The sequence below is a fragment of the Coturnix japonica genome, chromosome 4 (genome assembly GCF_054131305.1).
Source record: "Coturnix japonica strain WE chromosome 4, WE-NBRP24, whole genome shotgun sequence".
Taxonomy (NCBI): Eukaryota; Metazoa; Chordata; class Aves; order Galliformes; family Phasianidae; genus Coturnix; species Coturnix japonica.
The window spans coordinates 29,065,818-29,083,431 of NC_140666.1; the positions used below are offsets into that span (position 1 = coordinate 29,065,818).

General features: G+C 39.5%; 1 protein-coding gene and 1 long non-coding RNA gene across 6 annotated transcripts; one reads left to right on the forward strand and one right to left on the reverse strand.

Moving 5' to 3' along the window:
• Positions 1-1,059: 1,059 nt before the first annotated feature.
• Positions 1,060-10,338, forward strand: NPY5R (neuropeptide Y receptor Y5). 2 transcript variants are annotated; one of them, XM_015861002.3, is made up of 2 exons: positions 1,060-1,197; positions 6,683-10,338. In XM_015861002.3, exon 2 carries the CDS (start codon positions 6,692-6,694, stop codon positions 8,021-8,023), a length of 1,332 nt encoding a protein of 443 aa, XP_015716488.1. In that variant the 5' UTR covers positions 1,060-1,197; positions 6,683-6,691; the 3' UTR covers positions 8,024-10,338. The 2 variants fall into 2 exon arrangements, with proteins under 2 accessions (XP_015716488.1, XP_015716489.1); XM_015861003.3 differs by lacking the exon at positions 1,060-1,197 and adding an exon at positions 5,749-5,870.
• Positions 3,227-14,750, reverse strand: LOC107313066 (uncharacterized). Of its 4 annotated transcripts, XR_014945233.1 has the most exons (8): positions 11,201-11,322; positions 10,666-10,876; positions 9,064-9,210; positions 5,271-5,292; positions 5,044-5,177; positions 4,709-4,807; positions 4,466-4,565; positions 3,227-4,349 (listed from the first exon to the last, which is right to left on the reverse strand). It is a non-coding gene; the product is annotated as an uncharacterized LOC107313066 (long non-coding RNA). The 4 variants fall into 4 exon arrangements; XR_014945234.1 differs by lacking the exons at positions 4,466-4,565; positions 11,201-11,322 and adding an exon at positions 14,583-14,750; XR_014945236.1 differs by lacking the exons at positions 4,466-4,565; positions 5,271-5,292.
• Between the last annotated feature and the right edge of the window lie 2,864 nt (positions 14,751-17,614).

Sequence of the window (17,614 nt, forward strand, 5' to 3'; positions counted from 1 at the left end):
GCTATACTGACCCCACCCCATGAAGAGTGAAATTTATTGTTCCCTTAGCACTCACCCTAAAATGTGTACTTTAAAAATCCAATTAAATAAGGAATCTAGCTGGACATTTAGGGTTGTAAAGCTATTTTACAAGTTGGTTGATCCAGGTGGTTCGCCTTTGTGTAGTGCACTTTTTCACTGGCTAATTACACTGACAGCTTTTCTGCAGTACTCTGTTAATATCAACTGTGTAAGGAGTGCCTTGGCAAATGGAAAAGTCATTACATTCCCATGTCACACTCTGCCACCTGTGCTCCCAGAGACCCGCACGTCACTCTGTTCTCCAGTAGCCCTGTAATTGGGCTATGATCAATGCGACTTAGCTTGCTAGAAGATTCTGGTGCAAGCAACAGAATTACTTTTCATCTGTTGGGCTATGACATACCCAACCATTTTTAGACTTTAAAATATCATTCACTTAAAGAAAGAAAGGAAGAAACAGGGAAAGCATCCTGCCTTCCCACTGATGGCTCAGAACAAATTAAAACCACCCTTTAGATACTTGTGTCTGGGAAAACAGAGTTACTCACCTCAGAGTGGAAAACATGGGGGAATCCATCACCTCCCACCTGTTCTAAAATAATGGTGGATAAATGCCACCAAAGCTGAGCTCCAGCCAAGGTGACGGGAACAGCAAGGTGCACAGGGCAGCTCCCAATGACCGCTCGGCTCTGGGCAGGCCTCCCCATGGCCCACAACAGCAGAGCACTTCACCTTTGCAAAATGCAGTGTCCTGAAGTCAGACAGCGTGGGGCGGGGGAAAGAAAAGATAAATAGAGCGCATCCCTTCAGTACCGTCGAGCTGGGGATTTGTTTACAGTCTCACTGTATTTCCATGGAAACTCTAATTGTCATAGCATGCAATAGGGAAATAACACGCTCCGGCCCCGCACGGAACGCTCTCCCGAAATGCACCCGCGCGGCAGCCTCAGCCTCGGCGCCGGCAGAGCAGCGAGCACGGCCAGCAGCATCCTGCCCGGGGGCGAGGTTCCCCGCGCCGTGCCGCGGCCCGACCCGCCGCCCCCGCTATCCCCGCGTAAGATGCGCGGTCGCGCAGAACGGCTCGCAGGGAGCGTGGCGAGGCGCTCAGCCCCGGGGCTATGAGCTCGCCGCCGCCGCCGGAGCCCGAGGCGTGGGGCGTCTTCCCCGCGGCTGCAGGTGAGCGCGGCATCGGCGCGGGGCGCGGAGTTTTGCGCGGGGATTTTCGCTGCCCGACCTGCCCCGTCCCATCCCAGGACGCGGCTGCCGGGAAGGCACCGCGCCAGGCAGTCTCGAGAAGGACGTTTGGGGGGGGGGAACAAAGCAGAGCCTGTCCCGCACGCGGCTGGTCCGTTCTCCTTTGCGCAAGGTGCTGCAATACGTTGCAAGTTTTCTGAGCTGCCCTACTAATCCCTCATTACTCGGCACCGTGCTTCCTTGGAGCTGAGGAAATAATCTCGTTAAATGGGGTTGGTTTGTTTTTGGAAGCCATGTTCTCTTTTTCCAGACCAGCACTGTAATCCTTGCTTAAGTTGGGCACATAAAGAGGCATAGCACTAGCACGCACCAAAACCCATTTTTTGGACTGGTGGAGTAATGTCAAGCTCCAGAACTCTGCTGGTTCCCAGACCAGCTCGTGCTGTTGCATGTGAAGAGCAGCTGCAGTCGATCTTCAGCCTTTGTTGTGACCATGACTTCAGTGGTTTCAATTTGGGGTTTGCATTTCAGGCTGTGCTGAGATAAGGGCATCGTCTCTCAGGTCAGTGCTTCCCTTAAGCTCCGGTGGCCAGGCAGGCACAGCCTGTCTCATTCGCTGTGTACAACCTTGTGTGAGTTAAGAAAAAGACTGACTTTTTTCCCCTATACATTCCTGTATTACAAGGGCAGAGGGGTCATGTTCCACAGGGTGGTTTCGTGTTTTGCTTTCTCCTTTTACATCTTATTCTTGAAGGTTGAGAAAGGACTTTCAAGATTATAAATTGTGCTCAGCAGTGAAGATGAATGACCCTGTGCAGGCACTCTAACACGGACTGAACAGACTGTACTGGCACCAGCCAGTACAATACAATGAGTATTTATATCATAGGATACGAGATGTTGTCTGTAAACAAGCCTTGATATAAACAACTCATAGAGTTGAAGGAAGATCTTCTGAAAGAGCAATTTGCCTTCAGGGCAAATTCAAGATTGCCTGCCTAACTTTCATGTTCTTGAAAATCAACCCATAAGCATGTAAAAAAAAAAAAAATTCCAAACAACAACAACAACAAAAAACAGAATACCTCGTGTATTATTCTGCTGAATGGTGGCTTATGGAGTTGGTATTTTAAACAGCAGCTTTAAGTGGAATAAGAAGACAAATGGGAAGATTTTAAATATTAAAGTAGCACATTATTTTAGGTTATCTGATATCTTAATTCAGCTAAAACTGAGAACTGTTTTAAGTTCTGCCTGTCAAATGCAAACTGCAGATCAACTGCAGTTGGGTACCTTCAGACTGATTAAATTTGATCTGGAGTACCAGAACACTTTTGGACACTGTAGTGCATTCAGTGTAGAAATACACTTCAAAAATGGGGACGGTGTTTTCAAAAGAGGCTATGTCATTTAATTCTATTCCCCACAATGGACTTTTCAGGAACCATCATATCACTGAAACCTATGTTAAACATACTACCTTGCTGCTGGTCAACTGATGGAGGAGAGTGGATGAATCCTTAGAAAGAATACAATAAAAAGCAGGAACATAAATGCCAGTAAATATCCACATCCCTGTGAAGTCATTGATATGCTATTGTTCAACTGGCAACTGCTGATCAGACATACAGGAGGCATGTATGCTGCTAGTAGCTTCTTTCTCATGGATTGCAGGACGTGTGGTGCCTACACAGCTCTCACCCCATGCACAAGGCAGCATTGCACAGGCAGGACATGACTGGTGATCCTTGCCTGGACTTCATAGGCACCCCTGTGAAGCTCTTTCAGTGTCAATCAAGAATAAGAGAATTGCAGTGGGTAGAAGAGACCTCTGCAGATTATCTAGTTCAACCCCCTGCTAAAGCAAGTCCCTTGAAGCAAAATATTTTGATTTCAACAAAAAATTGCATACTTACTTACTGTTTTGTCAAGAATTACATTAGAAACATGGTTAGCAGTTGAGCTAAAACCACACTGCACGATATTTAAACAAAGGCAGAAATGCACAAAATCTGCAAACAGTCTTTTAATTAAATTTTTAAGAAGCCAGTAAAGTTTCATTTAATAAACATGTTCCAGTGTAACAACACAGACAAAGTTTTGCTCTTTGACATTAGCCTTAGCATTACACCCATTGAATATAGGAGATAAAATAATTTGCCACACACTGATGAAACCTGTCAATGGCAATTTCCCCAAATGGTCTAGGTAGGGAACTGCAGTTTTGGCACGTGGATCAACAAAACTTTTACACATATGTAACAGTCCTTGGTCCCCTATTATTTTAAATCAGCTTACTATTTTAACTAAAGTATCAGAGTGCATTGTCACTACTCAGTATGACTTCTGGACAGATATGACTCAGTGAGAATTTAATCATTACCAAAAACACCTGTAGATATTCTAAAAGCAGTCAATCTCCAGGTTTCCTAGAGAGAGAAAACATCTGCAGTTTCTGCTTTTTTCAGCCTTATACCAGTTAAAATAGAAGAAAGTACACAATGGCCTTTCTTGGCTAAGAGTTACACACATAGGCAAACAAAATAAATGGATGGCTTCTTCCTTCAAAGGCTTCATCAACTCAAGAGCACTGTAAGAATTTGTGTGGTTTTTTAAATACCTAGATGCTACTCGATTCCTTCCCTCTTTCTTGTTAGTCTTCTCAGGAAATGACCGTGTGGTTAGTAAGCAAGATTTGGACAGGTATAGCTCTTGACTAAAGGTTCATTTCCCTTTCTCAGATAACTCCTGCTTCATTTTGTATCTGCAAGCAGTCAAAGACATGTTCAGCTCATGATGTCCTCTTCATTTGTGCAAGATATAAACTGGAAAAGGAAGGCAAAAGGAAGGCAAGCAAAAAGAAAACTATCTAGAATTACGCCAATGGCTTTTTCATTATTAACTCCTCAGCTGGAAGGGTTTTTCCTGCACACTTCTCAGCTAAGATGAATGCTTTTGTACAAAGATAATGGATATTGTTCACTCTGAAAATGTTAGGTAGTATTTCATATGGAAATGCAATATACAGTTGAAATGGCTTTCATGAATCAAAAGAGTCTGCAGGTTACAGCAGCATGCACACTCCAAAATCAGCAGAAACTTCAGTCATTATCCAAAGCCATGCATCTTCCATGCTGAAATAAAAGAAATATATATGATACAAGATATATAATCCTGTAAGACTGAGGTAGGGGTATATATTTTATCCAAGGTAGAGACTTGCTTGAGTTTACTCCTTAAGTTGGCTCACATTTAGAGAACTGAAGTAAATTTCAGGTGGTTGAAAAAGCCACTGTTCTGTGCAGATCAGATCATATTGTTTTCAGATGATCACTAGCAATGCAGAGACACTGACTCAAAAAAAAAAAAAAAAAAAAAAAAAAAAGTAAAAAGCATTTAATTTTTTAGGTAATAGTTCTACAAGGAGAATGCTACCAAACTGAAAACTACTGGTAATATCAGTATCAAAATAGAGAGTCAATGGGTCACTTACAGAGTCTTTAGTCTGCTTCCTTTAAAGATGGTTGAGACATGGGTAGTTTCAGATAGCGTTAATCATCTGTTAAGTGAGTTTTCCCTATTTCACAACAGACTGGGAAAAATTAAACAGAAGTCACTTTCATTAGCACCATCAGCTCATACAAGCATGGCTGTAATATATCTATGATGTAAATTCACGCATCCAGTGCTTACATCTCTTTTAGGTGTTCTTAAAAAGCACTTCAGCTCAACATGGTGAGAAGCTGGCAAGGTTTAGTTCTCACACAGTAGTGAAGGCATGAAAACCTACCATATCTTACTCATATTTTTAAGTATTTCTCATCTCACCTGAGATTAGAGGTTCAAAGTTACATCCCAAAGCACCGTCAAGGAATATTCATCCAGGGCGTTAGATGGTTTAGTTCCCCAGTGGCAGCAGGTAGTGGGAGCTTACAACTTTTGGTTTAAAGGAAGGAGCACATCTGGAAGTGTAGAGGAAATCAATATTGTTACTGTTCTTTGAAGACGGCATGATACAGTCTACTGGGAACAGCTGCATTCCCAAGGAGGCCTACCTCTTTTTGTTGCCAAATTCAGCTTTCCTCAAAAGAAAAAAAAAAATAAATAAATTAGCCATTTCCTGTAAATGTATATTTTGGTTTTGTTTTGATCTTTGTCTTAAGATTTCTAAACATTAAGCAAGGACAGGATGCTGGCACATAGGGGAATTTATACTTCAGAATTCTATATAAGCAGGTTTTTAAGTTAAACCGGCATTTTGAACTGAATTTGACTGTTTTTCTCTGTCCTTTAAAATGAAGACCAATCACATCAAGATTCTATATGTGGAATAACTTCATGCTGAGCTAGGATTCAATGTTAGGTGCTTTTGTGCTGAATACTTAGTGATTCCTTAAATTTTCTAATGATTGGGTGGGGCGTGCATGTAGTACAAATCACAGTCTCGGTTTTAAGTAAAATTACTTTGGGTGATTTGGACACAGTTTTCCTTTCTGCATGAGTTCTAGTTAAAATATGTTCAATACTTTGTAGAGGATGGCTGGTATATGCACCATATTAGGAATTCCATCTTGGGGTGCTGACAGTAGATCTCCCTAGAAACTGATCATCTTTGAAAGCTCATACCTACTTTGTTTCAATTTTCTACTAGCAAGGTAAGAAATGCTTCTGCTGATGCTAACATATGTCAAAACTTCATATGTTTTCAGGTGCTCTCATTATATTTTGCTGTCATGTAATGACTAGGCACATACCCAGATGGTAGTTGTAATTTCCTTACTCATATCAATGAGCTGTTATTCACATGAGTAATCTCACTGACTGTAAATGGATTGCTTTTGTAGCTAACTGTTCCTTCACAAAAAGCTTGACAATATGGTCTATAGTGAAGAGTAGCTAAAAACCAGCTTCGTAATGCCAATCTTTAAAGTTGCAATTTTCGAGTCATAGAATGGTTTGAATTGGAAGGGACCTTTAAGATCACCTAGTTCCTACCCCCCTGATACAGGCAAGTACACCTCCCTCTAGACCAGGTTGCTTACAGCCCCATCCTGGCCTTGAATGCTTCCAGGGAGGGAGCATCCACACCCTTGCTGGACAACCTGTTCCAGTGTCTCACTACCATCACAGGAAAGAATTTCTTCCCAATATCTAGTCTAAATCTACCCTCTTCCAGTTTAAAACCATTTCCCTCATCCTGTCGCTACCTGCCCTTATAAAAAGTCCCTCCCCAGGACTTTGAGATGAGCAGCCACCTACTAGATCTAGGTGCACTGAATGCACCTATGATAAAACCTACCGAAGGAATTTGCATTAACCTGAAATTATGCCACTGCCATACAGCATAATAACACCTCTATTCATTTGTATTAAGGTGATACAAAGTAAAATTACATTTCTGTACAGTCCACTGTATGTCAGTATATTTCCTTCAGTTGCTAATCAGTGCCTTTCTTGTTTTAAACAGGAATATAAAATGGATTTAGGATTCAAAGACTATACCAACAGGACACCTACCAAGAACAATTCTGCTACTACAAAGAATTTTTCTGCCTGGGAGGACTACAAGAGCAGTGTTGATGACATACAGTACTTTCTTATTGGGCTGTACACACTTATAAGTCTGGCTGGCTTTGTGGGAAACCTGCTTGTACTAACAGCTCTAACAAAACGCAAGCAGAAGACAGTAATAAACATTCTCATCGGTAACCTGGCCTTTTCTGACATCTTAGTCGTGCTGTTTTGTTCTCCTTTCACGCTGACGTCTGTCCTGCTTGACCGGTGGATGTTTGGTGCTGTCATGTGCCACATAATGCCCTTCCTCCAATGTACATCCGTTCTAGTTTCAACTTTAATGCTAATATCTATTGCTGCAGTCAGATACCGTATGATAAAATATCCCCTCTCCAGCAACTTAACGGCAAAACATGGCTATTTCTTAATAGTTATCATTTGGACTGTAGGCTGTGCCATTTGCTCCCCTCTTCCAGTTTTCCACAAAATTGTGGACCTCCACAAAACCCTCAATTTAGAAGCACTGGAGAACAGGCTCTTGTGTATTGAGTCATGGCCTTCTGACTCATACAGAATTGCTTTTACCATATCCTTACTGCTCATGCAGTACATACTGCCACTAGTATGCTTAACTGCTAGTCACACCAGTGTCTGCAGGAGTGTAGGTTCCCGGCTGTCCAGCAAAGAGGGCAAGTTCCAAGAAAACGAGATGATAAACCTCACACTTCACCCATCCAAGAGCACGGGCACTGAGGCACAGCCCTCCAGCCATGCCAGCTGGAGCTGCGCCCTGGTCCGAAAGCACCACAGAAGGTACAGCAAAAAAACATCAACTGTGATGCCAGCTATTTTAAGGCAGCATCAGGATGCTGATTTCAGAGACCTCCCAGAAACCTCTGGCACAGAAAAAAGCCAGCTTTCTTCCTCTAGCAAATTCATCCCAGGGGTACCAATCTGTTTTGAGATGAAACCAGAGGAAAATACAGAGATCCAGGACATGATTACAGTATCCCAATCCATCATCAGAATTAAAACAAGATCCAGGCGAGTGTTTTGCAGACTGACAGTGCTAATCCTAGTTTTTGGTTTTAGTTGGATGCCTCTTCACCTCTTCCACATTGTGACAGATTTTAATGCCACTCTCATTTCTAATAGACATTTTAAATTAGTGTATTGCATATGTCATTTACTTGGCATGATGTCCTGCTGCTTGAATCCCATCCTCTATGGGTTCCTTAACAACAGCATAAAAGCTGATTTAATGTCCCTTATTCCATGTTGCCAAATGCTTTAATTTTATGAGTCTCAAGATAAAATAAAGAAATCTGGCTTTCGTGCATGCTAATGCATATAGCTATATGAACTGTATTTAGCTTAATTAGTCTGATTTGGTTGTGATTAGTAGCGTCTCACATGAATGGGTAGTTCTAAGGCTGCATGTATTTCTTGCATTGGCTAGACTGTCTGAGTGTATTATAATGTTCTTCAATCTATTACACGTAGGAAATCATGCCCAGTGTACAAAACCAGAGTACAGATTTCATTACCTGAAATATTGCCAGTCTGTACTTAAGAAATATACAAAATATAAAATGAATCATAAATGTGAGAATACCTTGACTATTAGCAGTCATACATGTAATTATAATAAAATACACATATTTTACTAAGTTACTAGTTGAGACTAATTCAGTGCCAACTTTGACTGTTATCTAAATTAATAGAAAGTCTGTTTCCAGATGGGACTAGAAAAATATTTTTCTCTTGCTCCCACCATCTTTTGCTGCTTCTTCCCAGGTTGCCCCATTCCCTGGAATGAGTTTGGGGGCAGTTATTATTGTTGAGATTGTTTCCGTCTCACTCTGTTTACCCAATACATCTATGATTACCTTAGCTGATTTTCACTCTGGCTTATCATTTTATGGTATTTTCAGCCAGGCTTGAACTTAATGTATAGCTATACCTTTGTGTTTGCAAATATGGCTGCCATGAACAAGTAGCACATTTCTGACCAGAGTAAGACTTAATTCTCTAAGAAATTGATAGAGGAAAAAGAAAATTTATTTTGTCCGAAAGCAAAATCTTTATGCACTTCATCATAGATGATCCTTTTGCTTTAGGTCAACAGCTTCAAGATACACCTCCCCGTGTGCACATACCTGCATACACTTTCAGCCCTCCTTCATCATCTTTTTAACCAGATGGGTCTTTTTTCTTCCACAGTTAAATCACACACATCTTCCCTAAGTCATAATACATTTCATAGCAGAAATGGGAAAAAAATCTATATATACACATATATTTCCCATGGGCTATTCTAATTTCATAACCCACCTCTGCCCGCAGGGGTCAGTAAATGTACGAAACCTCTACTCTTGAGTTTTCAGCTGTCAAACGTCTCCCCAGGTCTAGCTGGTGATTCTTTCTTTTTCTCCGTTTGAATTCTCAATCTGCTGGCCTCTTTAGTATAGCATTTCCAGTCTGAAAAATGAAGTTGTTATTTTTGTTAATGAGTGGATGGGAAGGCACATGATTTTTTATTTACTTTTTTTTTGCCTTGGGATACTTTCTTTCCAGATAGTTGTTAAAAGTGGAAGCGGTTCTTTTATTTGAAGAAACACTCAAATTATTCTAATGTTACAGTTTTGAGACCTTTAAGACTCAGACTGTCATCAGGTAAGGAGATTATTACATACTAGTTGGTAATATCATACTTTCTGTCATTATGGTACTTCCCTGAAGTCTGGTTCCCAGTAACCCACACTGCTCTTTGTTTTCACTAGTGATACACTTAAATAGTTTCTTCCTGGACAATGATTATTGCATTTTTCAGATTATTATCTCCTAACAACCTACAGTATGTCATTTTATAAAGTACAAACACTGCAGGATATTGAAACAAGACATTCTAAATAGCTTTTTAAAAGTTTAAAATTGTTTAATTTGAAAATATTTATGGTTATTCTTGTTACATAAATGCAAGTAAAAAAAAAAAACTTAAACCTCACTGAGAACACAAGGATGCAGTTTTATAAAAGTTACAGCAAATTATGCCCAACTTGCATCCACGCATTTCCTTGCCATTGTGATGTGTCATTTAACTTTATTTTACCATGTAATGTAACCAAATGCTGTAAAAAGGGAGTTGCATCATTTCATCTTCTACTATTTATTCATCTTCTGCTATTTATTATTTATTTTAATGTATTTTTAAATTAGTTTTACTGTTACCTTCCTTCCTACTTGCTATTTATAGTTAATTTCTTCATTTCTTTATATACTTTCAGAGTTTCAACCATTTTCTTTTCCTGCTATGTTTAGGATTGTTTCTATAATGTAATGTTTTATTCAATAATGACTCTTTTCAGTTCAAATTCTACTCACTTTTACTGCGTGTGGCACACAGAAGCATCCTAGCATTTGAATAAGCCTTTCGTCTAGTTTCAGGGGCTCACGAAGATTAGTCTGCACACTGGTGATTTTATGAGAGCCCCTTCCATTTGCCTGGATGGAGTTAATATCTGTGCCCTCACTATTTATACTGATCAAAACATGAAATTGTAGTTACGCAGTAGGAAATTAAACGAAGACAACTAGTGAACTTCTTTATTCCTGTGATGTGATTGTTTACAATCAGTGGTGGAAGAATGTGTTTACTTTTTATTTACAGAAGAATCATAATCATTGGAATTTGATGTCTCCAAAACATCACTATCTTTCCTCTGATAAAAATATTTTTTCTACCTTCTGTATTCCTTCAGCAGCCAGTATACCTCAGTCTTGGTATCAGCAAAGAATAAATAGGAAGTAGATAGTAGAAGGAACAAATTAAGTCAGGCAGAACACATTTCCCAAAAGAGTGAGAGGGGGAAAAATGAAGCATATTTAACACTTTTCCTGTCTAGGAGAAATTCAAAATACAAGGATCCTCCCTACCTCGCACTTGTTGAGTGGTCCTGAGCCAGGTGGAGCAGAAGCAAGTGCTCCTGCATGTTCCATGTACAACATTGACTGGCAGCACGATGCTGTCTACAACCTGCATATCTATAGATCTTGGGAAGATGCATCTCACCACAATATCCAGCAGCACTTTAATGAGAATGGTATTGTTCTTCTATGTAGGTAGGCAGGTACATACACAAATATGCTAGAAAACAAAGCACATAATCAGTCTTCAAACAGCACATTAAATCCCCAGTCCTTAGGACAGTTAAACTACTCTTGAACAATTACTACTATAATGAAAAATCTAAATGATGAAGTTACTGCATAGAATTGAAGTTTAGTTTTGTTGGCATCTGCTGAATGGAATCAGAAAATGCCAGATGCCAGTTCCACTGGAGTTCAAATAATAAGAGAACTTTGTCACACAGGAGTTCATCCCTTCTAATAAAAGAATGAGGGGAAGAATCCTCTCAGGCAGCTGATAATTATATATGATGGATGTTAAAATTCTTCTGGCTTGACTTACATGAGGAAAATATATGTTTGGTTTTCATAGTCCTACGAAATATCACTGACAAAGCTGGAAATGTCAAAGAGTAAATGTTGTCAATGGCTGGCCCTTGTCCCTCTTCTTTCTGCAGTGAAGGAAACAGGAGCCTATTAGGACGTGCCCCTCAGATAGGTCACTCCCAGGCCAGCAGATCTCAGCACACCAAAAGCTCAGTGTAGGCTGACACTATAGTATACTCATATAAGGGAAGAGATTGGATCTACTGTGGTCCTCCAGAGTACTATGACAACTGTGGCTGAGGCAGAAGTATATATCTCACATATCTGCATCAGCTGCAGTCCTACTAGGCAGTGCCTTCATCAGTTGGCAAGGAGCACCAGCTCTGCATAGGAAAGACAGCAGCTGCTGAAGAGCAGGCAGCAGAGAAACAGCACTCCACTGTAGAAACAGAAACAGAGAGGAAAACCATATTGCCACTGTATTCCCTGGTGGCTGCAGCCTTTGTAGACATGTCACCCTGCTCCTGGAGCCTAGAAGCTCATAATATGATGTTTCCTTCCCAGCAGTGTGAACTCCAGAGGACTGAAAAATAAATCACTACCCTGAAGGTGTGGCAGAGCCAAGAAGAGGAGCACAATAAGGAAAAAAATTTCTCCACTACCAATCATGCTGAGACAGGCACCAGCTCTCCTTATGAGTAATAGTATAGGTGGCATGGAAACTTTCCTCTGTACCGATGTTTGTGATAATTAATGTTACCTAAATATTACTAATAGATCACACAGCCCTTCTATAAACCCTGGGGTTCCATCATCTATCATTGCACTTCTGGAAGAAAAAAAAGTCATTTTTTCACAGCAGTCCCAATATCTATCTGTGCAGCATAAAAAATAAGCAGCCATAAACATCATAGCCTGCAGAAATACATTCTTCATAAATACCGTTGGATCCAGGAACTTATCCTTTGAATTTGATGAAAGCCAAACAATACCTATGCAATTTATTATTAAAAGTCCTAGCAATAAAATATACTGATAGTATCTCAAAGTAAAAAAAAGAAAAATAAGCCCAAGAAAAGCCTTAATGCAGCGGTTCTGGTGCAAGACAACCCTCTTCTTTTTCTGCCCTCAAAGGCTAAAGTAATTATATAAAATCATGATACTTATGGAATTCATTTGTCAAGATTATTAGATAAAATTGGGGACAATCTTCAAGCATGATGTATCATTTGTAATCTCTAAGATCCGATTTTTCTTTTACTTAATATTTTTAATATACTTTTGAATGAGAAACAAACAAACCTTACTTTCTAAGGCATGCTACATGTTCTACATAATGCAGACTCCTGAAATTGATTGATTTGGATACTAATGTAATTGGTTAAGTGTTGCCATTCCAATGAAGGCAGACAGATATGCTGTTTTTGTTCGTTTTCAATTAAAGTGATTTTTGATAGGAAGAGAAAGTCAGAAAAGAGAAAACAACAAAACAAAACATATCTCTGCTAAGATTAGCTAGCTATACTGTGCTAGTGACAAAGGAATATGGCCGAAACAGACCCTTCTGAAGTGTCTTCCCCTGACATCTCCACTGAACTGTTACTCCCACATATGACCAGGAAGCCTATTACAAGTTTTGGAATGTTAGGAAGTGACAAGTGATAAATGAATGTGTACACATGTCCATACCCCTCTCAGACTGTTTCTTTAAAGTACAAACGTTTTCTTTCCAACCATTTGATAAGGACAGTTTTGCCCTGTGATTGTTCGTACTGTTCTGTTCTATGCCATTAAGATGATCTCTGTCATACTGTGCTATGATGTTATCTAAATTGGCAAGTCTAACCACAGCACCTTAAAACTCTGCAGTCTCAGAAAAAAATAGTGACATCTGCTATACTCCAAAGGTTATCATGACCTCCTGGTCTCCTCAACAAACTCTGCCTCATTTTGTTGTAAAAATACAGCATGTTCTTGGAAGAAATACCTATTGATTTTGACACATACTTTGTCACAAATATTATTTCCCCAGAAAGAATACTACTAGTGACAGGAAGATGTAGTCATAGTCTTTTCCAAAAAGCTAAGCTGTGCATTAATAGCACAACTAGCATCACTGTTGTAAATAGTTTAACTATAAAATATTTTTAATTAATCTTACTTGGTTTTAAAGAGAAATATTCCAAAATCTTTGAAATACTTTTTCCATTAGAAACTAGTATTAGGAAATACAAGACAAGATAACATTGTCACAATTCAAATTTAGTTCTTTTGGATAAATATGAACACTTCCTTGTGCCCTTGTCAAATTTTTATGATGATCCATTTAATAATAAGGCTTAAAAGCACCCCTCTAGGAAATTAGCAGAGTAGTAATTTGACATTGAAGACTGAAGTACACTGGCTCTGCTCTTATGTCCAGTTAATCAAATGTTTGCTTTATATTAACAGGAGAAGGATCATATCTGTATTACTTGAATGCCACACTAGTCTGACATTTTTAGCAGGAAACATTTACTCCTGTCCATGTGAACAAAGCAGTGTACAAAAGGATTTTTCAGGCTACTTCTAGAGCAAAATTTCTTCAGAGTAACTTGGTGCTGGTCAAACAGTATCGCAGGTATTAATTTCTTCATACTCAATGGGAACCAGAAAGACACAAACTCCAAAACAGATTGTTAATAGTAACTTTAACTATAAAACTGCACATGGTTTTCATTTTGTGCTGTTTTGTTTGGGGTGGTGGGAGGAGCACAGGTTGGGTACTACAAGAAAAATAGCTAAATAAGCAGATAACATCCCTGCAAGAAGTGCCCCTTCATAATTAACATCCAGATCTCCTTAGTTTGAGAGAGACGATAGTCTTACTCATTTAAATGCTAGTCATTTTCTTGGCTTTTTGAGGATCTCCGCCAAATTAGGATTCATTTAGTACTCATAAGGATATTGGCCTCTTGGCCTGTAGGTTAAAGAGCCACACGAGAGCTGCATGCAGTCTAAATCTTCACTTTCTGCTGATTTTTTCTTTTTAGTGGTGTTAGCACAACTGTGAGACGTGCAAGCTGTTCACTGCAGGAAAATTAAATTCATTTTTATGTAACTACTGGGACTCAATACAGGCAAAACAATTAGCAATTTTTTTAGGCTCTATCAGTTCCACCACACATCCCGCAAAGATAATTGTTTGAATCCTTGACAATACATTCTGTCAATGAATATCCTAGATTATCAGAGCACATTTCAGATAACATAGCTTCCTCTGGTCCTCACTGCACATCAAAATGGGTGAAGTTAAGAGTTTTATTCCTATGGCAGAACTGCAAATATGCCCTACTTGCAATAATTTCTTAAGATCATTTGGTGAGTAAAGCTCAGTCAGGGTACAGTTGATCTCTTACTGCTTCTGTAGGAATCCACTCTTGAGAAAAAGTGCTCCAAGGCCATTAATGTCACGTTACGTCCCACTAGCTCTCTGGGCACACAACACATCTCATCCTTGCACACTGTCACACGCCTGCATCAGCAGTGGTCCTCAAGTGCTGTTCCTTTCACAGAGGAGAGGATGGCTGAAAAAGCAATGAAATTATAAGCTCTCCAGTGTGTATTTTCCCTCTTCTGAAATCACCTAAAACTGGAGACATACCAGAAAGCTGTAAAAGATATTTGTGATGGACTCTTTGGAGAGGAAATGAGGAATCACATTTCAAAGATGAAATGAAGAAATTTGTCAGTGCAGGACAAGCTGATTAACTTAATGCATCCAGGCCTTAATAATGCCTGGAGAAAAAAAAAAAAAAAAAAAAAAAAAAAAAAGGAAAATAAGAAAAAAAAAGAAAAAAAAAAAAGTAATATCTGCTTTGCTGATTTTCTTCTAATAAGACGCATCAATTTTAACACAATGAATGGGAAGTCTGCTGTATCCTCTGACCCAAGGGCCTTCACACTGGAACACAGATTTGAGACCAAGCTACTCTGGCTCTACAATATTCCTTCTATTTCTTGTTGGCTCATTACATGCCACAGTAGGTCTGGTCCTGATAAAAGATTCTGTTGAATTACTACCTTGAGAATAATTAATGAGAATGACACTACCAAAAAATTCCAAGTATTACATCTGTCAAAATCAGAAGTTGAATAGATCAAGCTCCTCCTAACAAGCGATAGGAATGCTTCAGCATAGCTAATTGACTTTTTTTCAACTGAAAAGTAAAGGCTTATTTTCCACAGTCTGGCAGATCCTTTTGCTGAAATAGAACTTCTGTTTTGTCTCTTTAATTATAAAAGTTTATTATAAAATTTTATTTAAAATGACTGTACTAAGATTTTTTTTTTGACCAAGAGCACCAAGAAAGAACAAAGTAGAAAAAGCTTTTGTTTAAAGATCAATATAAATTATAGTGTATTTCCTTCTATTACTGACTGCATGCATTGTAATAAAATGATTTCTACTTTCCATGAAAGAACTTCATGGGGTAATGCTCACAGTAGATTGCAAACAGAACAAAACCTGTAATTTATAACAATAAACAATAACTAAAAGGCAGAGTTCACCTAATTATCATTAGAGACACAAATAACCCTGCTTTATTTTGTTTAACACAGAAATGAAGACAGCATCCACTACACAATTTGTGCAGCAGCATTCACTGTATTTATTTCCAAAAAATAAGATGTATAATAAAAATCATAGAATTGTTTGGCTTGGAAGGGCCCTTTAGGATCATGTAGTTTCAGCCCCCTGCTACACACAGGGACACCTCCCACTAGACCAGGTTGCCCACAGCCCCATCCAGCTTGGCCTTGAATGCCTCCAGGGAGGGGGCACCCACACTCTCAACGGGCAACCTGTTCCAGTGTCTCACCACCCTCACAAGAAAGAATTTCTTCCTAATATCCAGTCTAAATTTACCCTCTTCCAGTTTAAAGCCATCTCCTCTCATCTCATTGATGAACACCCTAATAGGAATTCCCCCTATTTTTCCTGTAGCCCCCCTTTGGGTACTGGAAGGAGTTGGCTGATTCTGTGCTTGTATCCCAGTGTAAATTTATCTTCATGATACAAAGGACAGCAATAAAAAAAGATAAACAATACGCAAAGGGTCCTGTTTCCTATATGAACCGTACATTTCTATTCATTTTCCTATATCTCCCTAACAATAATGAAATCACATTAAGTACCCCACAATGAAGGGACTTAATAAGTCCTTTCCTTTTCCTTGGCAAAAGCAAGCCTCGCACTGTTGACCTTCATGTCTACATGACATGCTGCTTACAAACATGTTCACCGCCATACCGTTCAAATGCTGTCTGGCAATATTTGACAGCCTTATAGAGGAAGAAGCGAAGCCAGTTTGCAACAACTACCTCAGCATCCTTCATTTTCACGTTTCAGTAAAACCGAGAGTGATTTCCTGAAGTTTGAAGTTATCATTTTCGGTAAGCACAGCACAAAAGAACATCACCTGATTTTGCGAGGTGCTGCAGGAGTTCTCCCCAGCTTCGCCTCCCCCTCTCCAGCCTCTGGCTGCGCTGACAGCTTCAAGCTGCGGGGGACCTCTGCTGGTGGCTGCAATTTATCTCCCAGCAGCTGCCGCTTGTGGACCGGGGGTCGACGCCTGCTGTAAAAGAGGATTGTGTTTAGAGCTTTCAATGTTATACTCCGTTGACTTCTTCATAGTGGCAGCATGAATAGATAAAAAGGAGTGGATGTTTTTTTGGAATAGTTCTACATCTGTCAGCACTGCTAAAAACAACTTCATTACCTTAAAGTTATGTGAAAGTGGGAAAAACAAAACAACTTAGCAAAGATCCAGATAAAAAGTGTATTTATGAGAGTTCACACAGAAGCGATCAAGTGTTAATAAGAAAAGGCAGCTCAATTTCCCTACAAAAAAAATGCTCCTTTGCAGAAGAAAAAGAGCACAAATGAAAGTTTGCAAAAGAATGAGCCTCACACAGCAGATAACATTTTTCTTTGTATCAATACTTCCTCAGCAGACAGATGTTTCAGATCAGTTCTTCCAATTTTATCACCCCAGTGAGAATCTAAAGTAATTTCAGAGAGTCTCTCCCCATTCCCTGCAACTAGAAGGTAAACATCCAGTTGTCAAAAATTCTGCGTAGATCGCCAAATGAGTCAATAAAACAAAGATGACCAAACCAAGGCAAGATGTATTTGGCACAAAAACACATTTTACTTCAAAAAGCTATGAAGACAATAATTCTTTGGGGATACAGAGGAACCATACAGCTCCCCTTCCACACACTAGCATAATGTGCTAATTGTGGCCCAGCTCACTATCTCATTCTTACACCTCTGTGAATGTTAGGTTGCATACACCAATGCTGCCTGTCTCTTACACTGCCACACATTCTGACCACCAGTAAAAAAAAATCTACTTTATTTTACAGCTTTAGACTTTCAAATCCA